At 48.8% G+C, this 16,942-nt stretch overlaps 1 protein-coding gene and 1 long non-coding RNA gene across 2 annotated transcripts in view; both read left to right on the top strand.

The window, feature by feature from the left end:
- The window catches only part of LOC147659225 (uncharacterized), a 125,884-nt gene extending 109,803 nt beyond the window's left edge, over nt 1–16,081 (top strand). Inside the window, exon 2 of the long non-coding RNA XR_015307294.1 lies at nt 15,788–16,081. This is a non-coding gene — a long non-coding RNA (uncharacterized LOC147659225). The remainder of the gene's footprint in view (nt 1–15,787) is intronic.
- Nucleotides 1,761–16,081, top strand: LOC147659224 (cis-aconitate decarboxylase-like). The gene is made up of 6 exons (XM_086951872.1): nt 1,761–1,940; nt 2,385–2,439; nt 4,511–4,698; nt 11,971–12,063; nt 12,699–12,904; nt 14,165–16,081. The coding sequence occupies exons 1-6, from the start codon at nt 1,920–1,922 to the stop codon at nt 15,084–15,086; spliced, it is 1,485 nt and encodes a 494-aa protein (XP_086807998.1). The 5' UTR covers nt 1,761–1,919; the 3' UTR covers nt 15,087–16,081.
- Nucleotides 16,082–16,942: the final 861 nt, after the last annotated feature.

The following is a 16,942-nucleotide window of genomic DNA, read 5'->3' as shown; positions in this document are numbered from 1 at the left end:
CCAGTGGTATACATATGAGCCCTTTATGCCCATTTAACACAATATGCCCCCATCCCCAATTTAGGCTTTGCCCACTGTGCTTTCACCAGCTTTGTACCACATGACCTGCGGCCTCACCCACCCTTCTCTCATACTGTCTCCGTCCTTCCCCCGAACACTTTCCTTGTTTTCTCTGTGGTCCCTCATATATCATGCACCCGGTCACCCATTTTCTGGCAACACCACCCACTGGGAGGGTCTCATTTTCTATGCCCCTTCACCCACTCTGTGTCCCTTGGCATACACTGTGGTCCACCCTGTGCCCCCTCGCCCATTCTGTGCCCCCCCCCCAAGGCCCGGCTTTAACACTGGTGGCGCCCTGTGAGACAATGTTTGTTGGCACCCCCCCAAATGACCACCTCTGCCACGGATTCCCTCACAAGCACCCTTCAACAGTTCCGCTCAAGTCTCCATAACCAGTCTCTCAGATTTATTTAGTTTTATATCAACACTCATACCAGTGTAAGGTGTCAGAGCACTTTGCACCACACACACATTGCACAGAGACAATCATATGTGTGTAATCAGTGTATAGGAAATGTTATATCAGACAGGACTACAAGGTGTAGTGTAGGATTGACATGTCAGCGATACTGGTAGGCAATATAGTTTAAGAGTCCTTATTCTGGAAAAGCACAAATTCAGAATTTAAAACGTATCATCATTTTTAGGGGTTCTCTTTAATAATAAAGATTATTTTCTACCTAAATGACCCCTTTTGGCAAGATTAGGATAATGAAAGACTAGGCAAAAAAACATATATCTCTAACATAAACCTTGCAGTTTGCATGTAGCTCTTTGATGACCATTAATAGCTCAATGTTCTATATTAGGATTTTGATTTATAAAAGACAAGTGACAAAAGTTGCTCTCTTACAGTAGCAGTAACACTTTGTTATCTGCTTGGTACACGTTCTTAACTGCAGGCATTTTAACCTCTTGCGCTGCCTTAGGATGAGTCAAGACTTTCTTAAGACAAACATTTGGTCTCTTTCCAGGAAGACAATTAATAACAGGAGTTATCTTGACATTTTAATTGATGCCTGAAAATTGCTGGAGGCCAGGAATGCAGAAGCAGGTGCTTTCAAAATGAGAATATACTTGCAAAAATGACCCCACCCCAAGTCATTTTGTAAAATGGTCCGTTCATTTCTTTGTTTGCCTAAAGCAGATTTCAACATAAGTAAATAAATAAAAACATGTATACAAACGAGATTTTTAGTCCGGAGTTTCCTCCAAGTATTTCCCTGTTCTTTCCCCGAATCTGGACACACCTTGGCCCGCTCCCTTCCGGTGACGTCCTGGGGTGGCTCTTGCTCCAGAGCCATTCACCTGAAGTGAATATAAACCATGGAAGAGGCAGACAGGGACAGCAAGAACCAGAGACACCGGTCTCCTGCAACCGCAAGACATCTGCACCCCGACAATAGTAGACACTTCTGCACCCCGCAGCACCAGAGACGTCTGCCCCCTGCTGGAACAGAGACATCTACCCTCCAGCACCGGAGACAGCAGCCCTCTGCCAGCACCAGAGACGTCTACCCCCTGCTGACCCAGAGACAGCTGCGTCCCTCCAGCACCAGAGACGTCTGCACCCTGCCAGACCAGAGACATCTGCGTCACTCCAGCACCAGAGACAGCAGCCCTCTGCCAGCACCAGAGACGTCTGCACCCTGCAGGAACAGAGACATCTGCCCCCTGCTGAGAAGAGACAGCTGCGTCCCTCCAGCACCAGAGACAGCAGCCCTCAGCCAGCATCAGAGACGTCTACCCCCTGCTGACCCAGAGACATCTGCGTCCCTCCAGCACCAGAGACAGCAGCCCTCTGCCAGCATCAGAGACGGGCGCTCCTTCGGGATAAGAGGGCTTCGAGGCGCACGATGCTGCTGTCTACCTTCCAGGTGAGGCTCTGTTCCAAGTTTCGTGTTTTCGCATCGCTCAGCCGCTGTGTTTACCTGTTGTATCTTGTTCTTTCTCTGTCTAAAATCGTTCAGATTGTGTGGGCTGGTGTAGCGCCTCCTGCACCCCGTGCTGCAGTGACGCTGTGCCACATACAGATGGTGAACAGTTGTTCATTCTAGATTTCGTAAATTTTTGGCGCTATCTGTCCCCAGACCGCTTAAAGCGCTTTCATTGTTTACACTTCTTAAAATTGTTAGGAACTTAGGGTGGGCACTTTGATTGCTTGCCTCATGGCTCGTGCACGCGCGCTCCATTGTGTCCCGGCCGCACGCACAAAAGAGTCGAGATTTAACATTTCCTGGAAGAGGCGCCCTTGCCTGACCCTCAGGGGACCACAGACACACATGCATAACTTTCTAACATCAAACCCTTTCTTCTTTCAGAAATCAAAGCCCGTCCTCTCGCTGTCCAGACGGACTCACACTGCGGCCCTGGAAGGTAGGTGTCACGCATGTTCACGCTGGGACTCACAGGGGGCTGCGTCTTAGGGTCTGATGACTGTGCTGTGTCCTGTGGTTTGTTCAATGTTCTGTGTCTCAAGGTTCGTTAAATGTGCTGTGCCCTAGGGTTTGTTAAATGTTCTGTGTACATGGGCTTGTTAAAAGTTCTGTGTCCTAGGGTTTGTTAAATGTGAAGTGTGTTAAGGTTTGTTAAATGTTTTGTGTCTTAGGGTTTGTTAAATGTTCTGTGTCCTAAGGTTTGTTAAATGTTAGGGGCCCGATTCACGGAATGAACTTAAGACTCAATCCCAAACTTACCACTATTTTGGTATTCACAGAATGCACTTACTACTTTTGGTATTCACAGAAGTTAGGATTTTGTCTTAAGTTGGTCCTAAGACAAACTTAAAACAGACTTAAGTTAGAATTTTGTCTTAAGGCTGCCTTAAGTCTGTCTTAAGTCTGCCTTAAGTCTGCCTTAAGTCTGTCTTAAGTTTGTCTTAAGTCAGTCTTAAGTTTGTCTTAAGACAAACTTAAGACAAAATCTTAACTTCTGTGAACACCAAAAGTAGAAAATTCAATCTGTGAATACCAAAATAGTAGTAAGTTTAGGATTGAATCTTAAGTTCATTCTGTGAATCGGGCCCTAGGTGAATTAGTGTTTGTTAATGATCTGTGTCTTAGGGATTGTTAAATGTTTATTGTCCTAAGGTTTTTAAAGTTCTATGTCCCAGGGTGTGTTAAAAGTGCTGTGTCCTAGGGGTGCTGTGTCCTAAGATGTGTTGAATGGTCTGTTCCTAGGGTTTGTTAAATGTTCTGAGTCCTAAGGTCTGTTAAATATTTTGTGCCCTAGGGTGTGTTAAATGTTCCGTGTAGTAGGGTTTGTTAAATGTTCCATGTCGTATTTTATTTTATTTATTTAAAGAGGTTTGTATAGCGCGAACTTGACCCTTGGGTATCAGAGCGCTTCACATTTACATGACGTAGTATAAAATTACATCTTGTGTAGCATTACGAATCATAGTGATATGAGGTAGGTATATTCAATAGCCATAGATAGAGTATTAACATACGAAAATACAGTGACATGAGGTAACTTTAGGATACATTTGGTATCAGGCGTGCTGGGGCTTCCAGTACTTGATAGTTCTGAAAATGTCTTTTTCTCGCGAGTTCTAACAAGTCCGGATTAGTATAGCGCTGATAGAGGTTATTCCACGTCTAACTGGAGACATACTTTTTACAGCATAGTTGTCCTGTTTAGGAACCATCTATGTCATGGTGCTAGTGATGAGCGGTCTTGTCTATGGAACAAACGTACTCATCAGGAAGATCTTAGCTTCCCTCTTAAATGTTACTGTGTTTGGATTGGAGGGAGTGGGTTCCATATTCTGGGGGCTGGCCCTGAGAAAGCTCTACCATGTGTTTTCTTCTTCCTGAAGATGGGTGGTCTCAGCATCAGCTCCTTGGCACTCCTTGCAGGTCTGCTTCCTCCTGATTACTCAATTTTCTGGGCCAGGTATCTTGGTGTTTTGTAGTGGATGGCTTTGTGGGTAATACATGCCAGTTTAGGTTGGATTCAGGCTTCGTACGGTAGCCAGTTTACCGCTTTCACGTGTGGAAAGATATGGTCGAATTTCCTTGATGCTGTGATGATTCTTGCAGCTGCATTGAGGCGTGCTTTTAGTGGTGCTGTGGAAATTTTTGGTAGGCCTGCTAATGTTGTACCGCCATATTCAATCCTTGATATAACTAAGGATTGGACTGACAGTTTGAGATCACTTTTCTAATGTAGTTCAGATGAAAGCGTAGGGTTTGTTAAGTGTTTTGTGTCCTAGGGTTTGTTAAATGTTCTATGTCCTTAAGTTTGTTAAGTGATTTGTGATCTGGGGTTTGTTAAATTTTCCAGTGTGTACCAATCCTGACGTAGGTCTTCGTTCAGCCTCGTCTCCTTGTCCCCGCGATGCTGACTGAGCTCGTTCTCTTTCTGGTCCAGATCCGCTGGATTTCTTGTCTGACTCCAACCCAAGCCAGCGGTAGCTCTTATCCTCTCTCTTCTTCCTGTGCAGTGCTGGAAGGCTCCCCCCTGGAGAAGGCGGTCACTAGCAGCTTTGCTTCCTTTATCCATGGAGTCCAGTTGGATCACCTGTCACAAGTGGTGCGACACCGCAGCAAGCGCATGATCCTGGACAGCATCGGGGTTGGACTGGTGGGAAGCACAACGCACGTGTTCGACATCGCCCTGCGATACTGCCAGGTAAGATGAGGCCTTGAACACACCAGGCAAAGCTCGATGGATCAATCATCCTTTTAAAGGGAACCTCTAGACCACATGTGCACAGCATCACCCTAGATACTACAAGGTGTGATCAGGCCTAGACCATTTTAGGAAATACTCTATGGAGCATTGTGTGAACTTTTTCAGGAGTCCCAAGTCAAACAAGAGTTAGAGGGCTCACATTTTAACAATCAAAGCATTTTACCACTTGTGTCCTGGAGTTTAACTCTACTATTGAGAACAAAACTGGACCAAAGAAACTGAACACCAAGCACACCCTTTAGCACTAGACCCTATTGGTAGCAAAGTTGTGCTGTTTCAAGTCCTACTCAAGGAGACGGTGTGGGATTGAATGAAATGTCCATTAGCAATCATTACATTTATGTCCAGCTAGTGTTTTAAGTCAAAGCAAAAACGTACTGTACCTCAGTCACCCAACAGAATACTGCACATAAAATGTTAGAAACAAGACAAACATGGTACACAATAATTAATGTAACAATTTCTGTTTGAGGAAATTAATGATTTTCTGTCCTTGGAAATTGTATGATCTCTTCAGTGTAAACTCTGGCCCGCTGCCCTATCAAGAAACGGGTTAGTACAGGTCTTTTGACTGCTCTCATTTCTGGGTTCTCCTCCCCCTCCACCACTCCTCACCAGAAGCATGACTAGGTTTGTGGAAGTTCGGTTGCGTCTTGCTGGCTGTGGGCTGGCAATGTGTGTGTCTACCAGTGGTCTGTGTTTCCAGACGGCCCACCAAGGGGAGGGTTTCTGACTGGGCCTGGGCCTACCCAACACTATTGGGGTGTCTGGGCCAGAGGGCGATGCAGGCCCCAATCCACCAGCACTGCTGATTTTATATTTAGACCCTCCTTGGTGCTTCTACTTTGGGCCTAAACACAAATCCACAGCCAAGCGAGGTGCAGAGCCACACTAGTCACAGCAATGGTCCAATGGAGGATGGGAAAGGACAGCTGATGATACTGTATGTTCTTGAGGTAGTAGCTACTCACTCAAGTTGTTGTAATTTCAATGAAGGTGATGATTCTAAGTTCTTCAGGCCCCCCCCTTTAGTCACACCCTTAGGTTCAGTATGGGGCGACCGAGACAGGTGATCTCAGTGAGCGCCTAAGTGTTCACAGGTGCTTTAGCTTATTCACACCCCATAGGTGCCACCGAGTCTCGAAGCCTCACCGCACAGCCTGACAGTGCATATCTCTCCTGAGTTGCAGGTAGCTGTGTTCCGTTCCACCTGCCTCAGCTCCTCGCAGTCCTTTACAAGGCAACATAGTCTTTGGCCAGGGCATCTCAAGCCCCTTTCACAGACGCCAGTCAGTTCTTCCCCTCAAGGCAGGTCTCAGACGGCTTCTCCAGGCAGATTTGTAGAAAGTCCTTGTTCCGGTTCCATAACCTGGCGAAGAGGCGTTAGCTGTCAATGACGACAATTCTCGAGCACAGAAAAGTTTATCATGACCACTGGTGTGAAACCCTAGCATTCTGGCAGAGAAATCCTCAAACAGTGGATAGTAGGGTCTACCCAAAACTTGGTCCAAGTTTGCAGATAGTTTGTGCATTCCACAAGTCAAGGGTTTCAGGCAGCTCAGGACTTTTGCGCATTCCTCCTAGACAGGTCCTTGCAGTCATTGCCTCACAGAGTTAAAAGGGCAGTGAGCCTCTTCTCAGGGGACACCCAAAAATAAAGGCACACTAACTACCACTCAGCTTGTTGGGGTTTACACTTCTGAGGAGCAACAGAGCTGGAAAGAGCAGGGGGATTTCCCTTCGCTACGATAGGACCATCTGTCTCCTAACCTTCCCATCCTAGTCTGGTCCACTGCAAAGGGCCTCAGGAACGTCTCACAGAGCCCTGAAGTTCACATTGATGTCTGGAGCTCTGTCCAACCACCCTCCTATGAACCACTGTGGTTCAGGATATCAGAAGGGGTTCCTAGATTGCTACAGTTACATACAGCACATTCATTCCATGCACATTCTACTGTAGCTGTATTCTACACACAAGCATGTCATACATGTCCCACATGGATGCAATGATGGAGTCATTTGCAGGGCAGAGGTAGAACACTTTAAAACACAAGAGAGGCCAGGAGGTAAACTCTCCTTGGACAGTAACAGGCAAAAAAGTCTGCCCAGTTACTTGATGTATTCTTGCCTCCACTGTCAATCTTCCACAGCCTGGGGAGCTGATGGCAGTCACGTTCAGATAAGGAGGGTGCAGTTGGTGAACACTTCTAGACCTCAGAACCCAGCTCTGGACCTTGTTCTGTTTCACAAGAACCCTCAGACCACACTCATGATTATTGTGAGTGCTTAGGACACACTCATGATTGCCATGATTGCCGGGACACCCCCGCGCCGCACGGCCACCAGCTGCTGCGTGTGCCCCTCTGCCCTGCCTAGCTGCCTCGCTGCCTGTCGCGCTGCCGCTGACCACGCCCCCTCCTCCGAGAGGCGCGGTCCATGCCTGCCTGCCGGCTGCTCGTTCTGGTGTTGAGAGTTTTCCCTTGACTTTGTAACTTTGTGCTTCTCCTTTTTTCCTTGTGATTGTGCCCGTGTTTTTGTGATAGTATTCTGGTAATTGTGCCCGTGTTTTGCTGTCTCCTTCCTGTCTGCCCGCCTACCTCGCCGAGCCCCGCTCTCCCTCCCCGCTTCCCGCCACCGCCGCTTAGCCCCACCCCTTTTGCCTTCTGTATCCCTCCCCGCTCCCGCCTCCCAGCTGCCCCGCCCACCCGCGCACTTCGCATTATATGGCGACCGTGCGAACGCGCAGCGGGCGCGCCGATTGTGCGCCGAAGGCGCGCCAAAGGTAAGCCCGTCCGTGACCGGATCGCGACCAGCGCCAGGACCCCTGGCCCACGAAGACCCCGACCTACCCGCCTGACGTACTCCGCCGCCACCCTCACCGCACTCAACACCGGCCGACCCCCAGAATGCCAACAAGCCACACCACGACTCACCCACGGACCTTTCAGCTGCCACGTCTGCAAGTTCTCCTGCATCCGGACCTGCCCCGCACCAGCAGCCGCCAAGTCGAACACCAGCAGCACCCACCTCAAGTGCATCCTGCTCAACACCCGCTCCGTCCACAGACACGCCGTGGAACTCTGGAACCTCCTAGACGCCACAGCCCCTGACGTTGCCTTCCTCACGGAGACCTGGATGAACGCCTCTTCAGCCCCCGACATCGCCATCGCTATCCCGGAGGGCTACAAGATCGTCCGGAGGGACCGCAACGCCAACCAGATGGGAGGAGGCATCGCCATCATCCACAGGAACACCATCCGTCTCACAACCAGCACCGACAACTCCCTGACCACCGCCGAACACCTGCATTTCCAGATCCACACCGACCCGAACACCACCCTCAGAGGCACCCTGATCTACCGACCCCCGGGACCACGCACACAATTCAGCGAGGACATCGCCGACTTCGTCAGCCCGCATGCTCTCCCCTCCGCCGACTACATCCTCCTGGGGGACCTCAACTTCCACCTGGAGAACAACAACGACCGCAACAACAGAAGCCTGCTCGACAACCTCGCCAATCTTGGACTCAAGCAGTTGGTATCCACCCCCACCCACCTCGCCGGACACACACTCGACGCCGTCTTCTCATCCTGCAAAGACATCGACTTTAGCCACGCCACAGAGCTTTAATGGACGGACCACAGCTGCGTCCACTTCACCTTCAAGAGAACGACGACCCACCACCACCAGCAACAGGCCGCCCGCAGAAGCTGGAACAAGATCACAGCAGACCAGCTCGCCACCTCCCTGAGCCAGCACCCTCCTGCCAGCTCAGCGAACCCCAGCCAGGCCGCCAACAACCTCACAAAGTGGATCAGCAACTGCGCGGACGAACTCGCCCCGCTGAGGACCCCGCTTAGCAGACCCGGCAGCAAGAAAGCCCCGTGGTTCACCGACGAACTCAAGAGCTCCAAGAAGAACTGCCGAGCCCTCGAGAAAGTCTGGCGAAGGGAACCAACACCGGACAACAGGACCACCTTCAAGCTGGCCACCCGGAAGCACCACCAGCTGATCCGCGCCGCCAAGAAAACTGCTTTCAAGGACCGGCTGGACAACAACGCACACAACTGCAAGGAACTCTTCAACATCGTGAAAGAGCTCTCCAACCCCAGCGCAGGAAACAACGACATCAACCCATCGCAAGACCTTTGCAACTCCCTCGCTTCATACTTCCACAACAAGATCGCGGACATACACAACAGCTTCAACAACCAACCAACGCACACCAAGACCGAACAACCACCCCTCACCACCACCCTCCACGCCTGGACTCCGATCAGCACCGAAGACACCATCCGCACGATGAACTCCATCCACTCCGGATCACCGACCGACCCCTGCCCTCACCACGTCTTCAACAAGGCTGACGCTGTCATCGCACCCCACCTGCGAGACATCATCAACACCTCCTTCAACACCGCCACCTTCCCTGAGAGCTGGAAGCACGCCGAACTCAGCGCTCTACTCAAGAAACCCACAGCGGACCCTACCGAACTCAAGAATTACCGCCCCATCTCGCTCCTCCCGTTTCCAGCCAAAGTCATCGAGAAGACCGTCAACAAGCAGATGGCCGCCTTCCTCGAGACGAATGGATCCCTCGACCCCTCACAGTCCGGCTTCCGAGCCAATCACAGCACCGAGACCGCCCTCATCGCCGCCACTGATGACATTCGAGCCCTGATGGACAACGGAGAAACAGCGGCCCTCATCCTCCTAGACCTCTCCGCAGCATTCGACACTGTCTGCCACCGCACCCTAGTACAGCGCCTCAGCAACGTCGGAATCCAGGACAAGGCGCTGGAATGGATCATCTCCTTCCTCGACGGAAGAACACAGAGAGTCCGTCTACCACCGTACAAGTCAGAGGCCACCGATGTCATCTGCGGCGTCCCTCAAGGATGCTCTCTGAGCCCCACCCTCTTCAACGTCTACATGAGCCCCCTCGCGGCCATCGCATGCCAACACAACCTCAACATAATCTCCTACGCCGACGACACCCAGCTGATCCTCTCCGTGACCAACGACCCCGCCGCCGCTAGAGCCAACCTACACGAAGGGATGAAAGAGGTAGCCGAGTGGATGACGACCAGCCGCCTGAAGCTGAACTCGGACAAGACGGAGGTCCTCATCCTGGGCTCCTCACCCTCCGCCTGGGACGACTCCTGGTGGCCTCCCGCCCTGGGCACCGCACCCAAACCGACAGACCATGCACGCAACCTGGGCTTCATCCTGGACTCCTCCCTCTCCATGACCAGGCAAGTCAACGCCGTCTCCTCGGCGTGCTTCAACATCCTACGCATGCTACGGAAGATCTTCTGGTGGATCCCCACCGAGACCAGGAAGACCGTCACCCAGGCCCTCGTCACCAGCCGACTGGACTACGGCAACGCCCTCTACGCCGGTACCACCGCCAAGCTCCAGAAGAGACTCCAGCGGATCCAGAACGCCTCAGCCAGACTCATCCTCGACATCCCACGAACCAGCCACATCTCCGGACATCTGAGAGACCTGCACTGGCTCCCCGTCAACAAAAGAATCACCTTCCGCCTCCTCACCCACGCACACAAAGCCCTACACGACCAAGGCCCGAGCTACCTCAACAGCCGAGTCAACCTCCACGCTCCCAAACGCCACCTCCGATCAGCCAACCTCGCCCTCGCCGCCGTCCCCCGCATCCGAAGAGCGACTACAGGAGGAAGGTCCTTCTCCTACCTGGCCGCCAAGACCTGGAACTCCCTCCCGACCGACCTGTGCCTGACCCAAGACCACCTCTCCTTCAGGAAGAAGCTGAAGACATGGCTGTTCGAGCAGTAGCGGAACCCCCCCCAGCCCCAGCGCCTTGAGACCCTACGGGTATGTAGTGCGCTCTATAAATGTAATTGATTGATTGATTGATGGGTGCTTAGGACACACTCATGATTGTCATGGGTGCTTGGGACACACACTCATGATTGTTGTGGGTGCTTAGGGCACACACTCAGGATTGTTGTGGGTGCTTAGGGCACACACTCATGATTGTTGTGGGTGCTTAGGGCACACACTCATGATTGTTGTGGGTGCTTAGGGCACACACTCCTGCTTTTTATGGGTACTTAGGGCATGCACTCATTATTGTTGGAAGTGTTTGGGGTATAATAAAAAAATACAGTATGAAATCACAACGGGGAACTGGAGAACAGGATCTACACAATGCAGCATCATGCATGGGATTTTTTTCACCAGTCAAATCACAAGAAAAAGTACCCTTCAGACATTAGGTGGCATCACCGGCTCAGACACTTTCAGATAACAAACAAGATGGGATGGAACGTAATTGCACGTCCGCGAACTAAATTGATGCAAATAATAGATGTTCAATTTCAAACTGAAATAGTGCAAGATAAAAGACGCCACAAATGCATGCAACCAACTACTCAATATGTTTTAATGCGTTAACTGATATCTGTTTACCATCAGGGTGGGTGCTTGCTATGTAAATGTATTCAAATTCTATTATGCAGGAGAAACTGGACTTCAATAAAAGCAGCAACACCCAACTAAAGGCAGGCGAGATGTTTCAGTAAAATATTTACCTGAGATATTACTAAGTAAAGAAAATCAGATATTAATTCAACTAACCGGCCATGGGTCAACAATTTCACTACCAGTTTCTGCCGCTTCGTGATCTATAGACAAAAACGTACTGTTAACTACTCCTGGGCAATATTGTGTACAGAGTTGCATACAAATAGTTCTGTGTTGGATGTTCTACGGATTAGACTTCAGAGTCAGACAAGCATCTACCATTAGATAGCAAAGGTCCCAAAAAGCCTAGGTTGGTCAACATGCCAACGGCATTTGGTTTGTAGGATAAAGATACATTTAATCTCTCTCTGACTATGTTTAACAAGGTTTTCTGCTCCTTACAATGGGAGGTGAAGACACCTGTAGGGTTGAGAAGGATGGGCTACTTAGAATGTTCTACGCACTCATGATTGTGAAGAGGTTAGAGCTCGGTGCATCTTGCGGGATAGTGTCTGTGCGCTTTAAGGAGTCAACCTTGCCCTGGGATAGGTTATCTCCTACGCAGCCTATGGCTCTGTAATATCCTGTGTAGGACTCGTGTAGGTGTATCTACATTCCCAAGTGGCTCCTGATAAACCCCACAGAATGTATCAGTTGGGGCATTGTTCCTTCATAACTTTTTCTCTCTTTCTCCTTTAACAGGACCTGTATCCCTCTTCTGCAACGAGCTCTGTTTACGGACGACATGGACTGCGGCTCTCTCCCACGCTGGCTGCATTCTCCAATGGAGTGGCGGTAAGGCACCGGGCAGCTGCCTCACATTCAATCTATTGATTAATTCTTGAATCCGTGTGTAATGTCAGTGCAACTGTTAGACTGAAGGGTGAGAGTGGAGATCAGGCAGCTTTACACTTTAACTGAATCCCCACCTCTGGTTTACATCAATATGGTTTAACACCAAAATAACTTACCTGGTGAGATCTTTGAAATTCTAGGATGAACAAAGACCCTCCATGTACATAGTGATTGGATATGGATCTGGTTCCCGGACTGTTGTGTGGCAAACATAGTATTTAGTCTCTAAAGGATTCTAGAAGGTGTTGAGGTGGGTTCTATGCTAAATACTAGGTCCTGTTTTCCTGCTCCTCTGCCCTCTTTGGAGAGGGGTTCTCTCAGACAATAGCCTAGCTGAATGTCCAACTGTGAATTATGGGATCATCTCCCTCTGTAATATGTTTCTATAGGGCAGAGGAATAGTCAATCTTCTGAATGACATCATGTCTCCCCCACATTCTGTACTGAGCTCCTATAGGTCAATGAAATTGTCGCTCTGCTGATTGACAGACCTTGCATCCTCCCTCTTCAGTACTGGGCATTAGAGCTGTCTCTGAATATTCTTTAATGGTCCTCTAACTCTCCTCTCTCCACAGACTCACGCTATGGACTTTGATGACACCTGGCACCCTGCCACCCACCCCTCGGGTGCTCTGCTGCCTGCCCTCTTGGCTACTTCTCAGATGCTGCCTATGGGTTCAAGGCCCAGCGGTGCGGACCTCCTGCTGGCATTCAACGTGGGCATCGAGGTGCAAGGCAGACTCATGAGGTTCTCCAGTGAGGCCAGCAACATCCCAAAGAGGTACGGTTAAGCACACCAAGAGGATGTATGTATCGAGGAGCTATGTGCAATGCTAACAGAGGGTTTATGCTTAATTGAGGAGCTATGTGTGATGCCCTCAAATAGCATTTACATTTCAAGCAGTTATCCATGGTGTCTACAGATGGCATTTAGATGTAGAAGGTCCATGCATGATGCCCACAGAGTGTGTTTAAATAACCAGGACGATATATAATAAACACAGAGGAGGTCATTCAAATGAACCTGCATGTATGATGCCCTCAAAGGACAGCAGCATCATCAGGGAGTACATGTAATGTCCACACAGGGTGCCACTAGCTTTGTGGGATGACCACAGTGGGCATTTATACCCCCGAAAGAATGTGCGATGAGCACAAAGGACAGCAATTCTGCCAAGAGGTTGATTTGATATTCCACAGACGCCAAACTATGCCTCCGATGCATGTATGATGCCCTCAAAATAAGCACATGCAAATGGAACTTAGTAGGTTGTAAACATTGAATTTTCTTAATGTGCCAATACCGCACCATATCATTAGTTTTCTTGTCTGGCTTTACTGCATGATATACGTAGCATTACATATTACATCGCTGACATTACTGTGATTCCCTAGAAACAAATGTCTGGAATTAACCTGCATTGGCCACTGTTCCCAGAGCATTAATCTCTGTTAACCGCCCACCTCACATGCAAGACACATAATGAAGGGAAAGGACAACTAACAACAGTTAATACTTGAAAGTACTTGGATAGTGAAGCTTTTAGTAATAGCCCCCTCTAATGCTCCCTCACATGCAGATAAACACCCACCGGTCCCCTTCCTGGTCATGTTTCCGCTTCGCCTCTCACATAGAAGGTAGTAAAACAAGCCTGCTTGGCATTTTATTGCCAATGCTAGCATTTCATCTGTGGTGCATAGACCTCATTTTATCATTTGCATTTCCCGTCTGCTATTACAGCTATCATTAAAGGGTCTCTTCAGTGAATGATCTCACAATATATATAACAACCCAACCACATTATAAACAAAGGGACCTTCTGGAACCCTTACTGTTGGAACTGTTGATGATGTGTAAGATTGGGTATGAGGATACGTTTTCTAATACTGTTCAGTGGATGGTTCCTTTAATATTCCACCTCTAATGTTACTACCATACCTTATTAGATACTTGACATGATCTGATCGCGTTTTCACTCTTTACATTAATCACATTACTTCACTTTGCATCAATGTCTCATTTTTCTCTCTCCTCTTCCAGGTTTGACCCTCCCTCTGTGGTTGGCACCATGGGCAGTGCTGCTGCGATAGCCAAGCTCCTTTCCTTGAATAAAGACCAATGTGCCCATGCTCTGGCAATTGCCACTTCCCTGGCAGGGGCACCCATGGCCAATGCCGCAACCCTTGCCAAGCCGCTACACATTGGCAATGCCACCCGTCTTGGGATGGAAGCAGCGCTTCTAGCCGCCCGTGGGATGGAGGCCAACCCCCTCATCTTGGATGATGTTCCCGGCTGCTCAGGGTTCAGTGCTTTCTATGGTAACTACCAGCCCTCACCCCTGGAAATGCCAGGTGAAGACTATAGTTTCCTCCTGGAGAAGCAAGACATCGCCTTCAAGAGGTTCCCTGCACACTTGGGCATGCACTGGGTTGCAGACGCTGCCATGTTAGTAAGGAACCGACTCGTCAATCTCATGGGTTGCTTCAATCCCTACTCCATCCAGAGAATTCTTCTGAGGGTCCCAGTCTCTAAGTACATCAACCGGCCCTTCCCTGAGTCAGAACACCAGGCCCGACACTCCTTCCAGTTCAATGCGTGCACAGCCCTCCTGGACGGAGAACTGGGCATCTCTTCTTTCACTGAGGACAACCTCATGAGACCTGGTCTGATCAACCTGCTGGAGAAGGTGGTGCTGGAGCATCCTGTAGACAATGAAGCCAACTTTGACAAGATGTACGGAGAGGTGGTTCTTCTGTTGGAGGACGAGACTCTCCTGTCGGGGCGGTGTGATACCTTCTATGGGCACTGGAGGAAGCCCCTCAGCCAAGACTCGCTCCGTGAGAAGTTCCGCTCCAATGCTCTCCATGTGCTGCACCAAGACCAGGCTGAGGACATCATTGAGATGGTGGAAGATATAGAGCGCCTGGAAGACAGCTCAAGACTGGCCTTCTCCCTGCAATAGGTAGCTGTCAATCAGAAATATATGCAACAGCTGTCTTTGGCCTGAACTGTATCCCTTTAAATTCCAGCAGTGAGGACCAATCCTGCTGAAATCCTGGGAAATGTGCAAAAGATGTTGTTAAAAATTGTTGTGTGAATTATAACAGGCCAATCATGGAAATATATTTGCTATTTCAGAGTGGCCCCAAACAGATGAACCTTATAGATCCCTGGCACCTTGTACCTTCCCAATGGGGGACAGTGTGATGCTATTTCTGGGTCGACTCTTTCCGAGTAATTTGTTTTGAACTAAAGTACTTATAATTCGGTGCACTGCTAATTTAAGAAGCAATTTAGTATTTTATATTACTTATATTTGTTTTTCAATAATAGTGTGATTGGCTACTGTAATGTAACTTTCAATGTTATTATTGTCAGTCATTGTTGTGTAGTTTGGCACAGAGCATTGGCTGGTCCAAGGCTTGTATTTTTGTAAATCATGCTGTCCTATTTTTAGAGAAGGCATAACCCATGTGCCATGTGAAGACATTTAATCCTGCAGGACTGAGTGATGAACGAATGAAGGTTTCCTAAATGGCGGTGGCCGACACTGCTTGAAACCATTTGACCCTGCTAAGATGGGATGGGTGATATGACTGCTGGGAGAAATCTGTGAAACTTTTCAGCTGCTCCATGGGGTACCCAGGAATCACATGCTAGCAGTAGCACTGGGCGCCCCCCTGCCACAATATTTAATATTTCCAGTTTGGACGCAGGTTTTAGGTGAACCCTGGAGCTGAGGGTTCTGTGAGCCTGTGTTTATCAGCTGGCCTCAGTGAAGCCAGGTGTTCATCTGATGTGAAATTGGAAAGGATAAGCATCAAGTCACAGGCAGCTTAATTTCAGCCACAGAGCAGAAGCGAATCAGAACTAAAATACATTTGATTTGTATCATCCGTTTGTACAGTAACAATATTTATTTTTGTATCAACTGAATAAACTATTTATTAACTTTGAGCATTGCATCTACTGAATAAATAACAAGCATGAAATCCAACATGTTGAAATTGTGACTCAGGACTGAGAAACAACACAGGCACCAATGTGCATTCTGGTGTGCCTTATACTGAATATTAGTGATTTTCACTTTGCCAAATGAAAGCAGTCAAATACCCACAGACCAAGAAGTGTATACAAATGTGCACATCTGCCACACAAAGGGGTAGAAGAAATTTGGATTACACAAATTTTCACATGGGCATGTGGAGCCTGTCTGCTTTTCTTACCTTCAAATTATTTTTCTACTCTCTTCTCCACTTCCTCCACTCTGAACACCAGGACCTGCTTTTTGTGAAAAGCCATTGAAAAGTCAGTCAGGTGAAGGGCAGCTTAGGAACTGTGGGGCACATGGAACAGAGTTAGTGCTGTGTGTAGGGCACTGAAGTAATCACCAGAAGGGCAATAGATATGGGCTCCATGCTCACTGTGCCAAAAGAGTCAAGCTAAACCCTACTGACGAGCCCCAAGTTGGGCATAGCCATTCTGGGGTTGCTTGTGCCTCTTACCTGGAGGGGTCTTGACTGGCAGTTCAAGACTCACTGTTCCCATGAGGGGCAGGGCTGGTACCAATTTGCACAAGGTGGGTGTTTGTCTAGAGTGGAATTGTGGGTGAAAAATGATGCACTGGAATGCAGCCTTGATCATTGCCAGCAGCTGAGATTAATTCAATCATTCCATCCATCATCTTGTTGTTGCAGAAGTTGATGTCCTGTGGGATGGGGCTGAACCCCTCCCATTTAGTAATAAATGTTCCCCATTCTCCCACTACACACTCAATCTCTCCTATATTTATTATTAATTAATGTAGCTAAGTGTGTG

This window comes from Lissotriton vulgaris, unplaced genomic scaffold, assembly GCF_964263255.1.
Source record: "Lissotriton vulgaris unplaced genomic scaffold, aLisVul1.2 SCAFFOLD_1301, whole genome shotgun sequence".
NCBI lineage: Eukaryota > Metazoa > Chordata > Amphibia > Caudata > Salamandridae > Lissotriton > Lissotriton vulgaris.
Note: the sequence above shows the minus strand (reverse complement) of the source record. Positions and strands in the feature narration are given on the sequence as shown.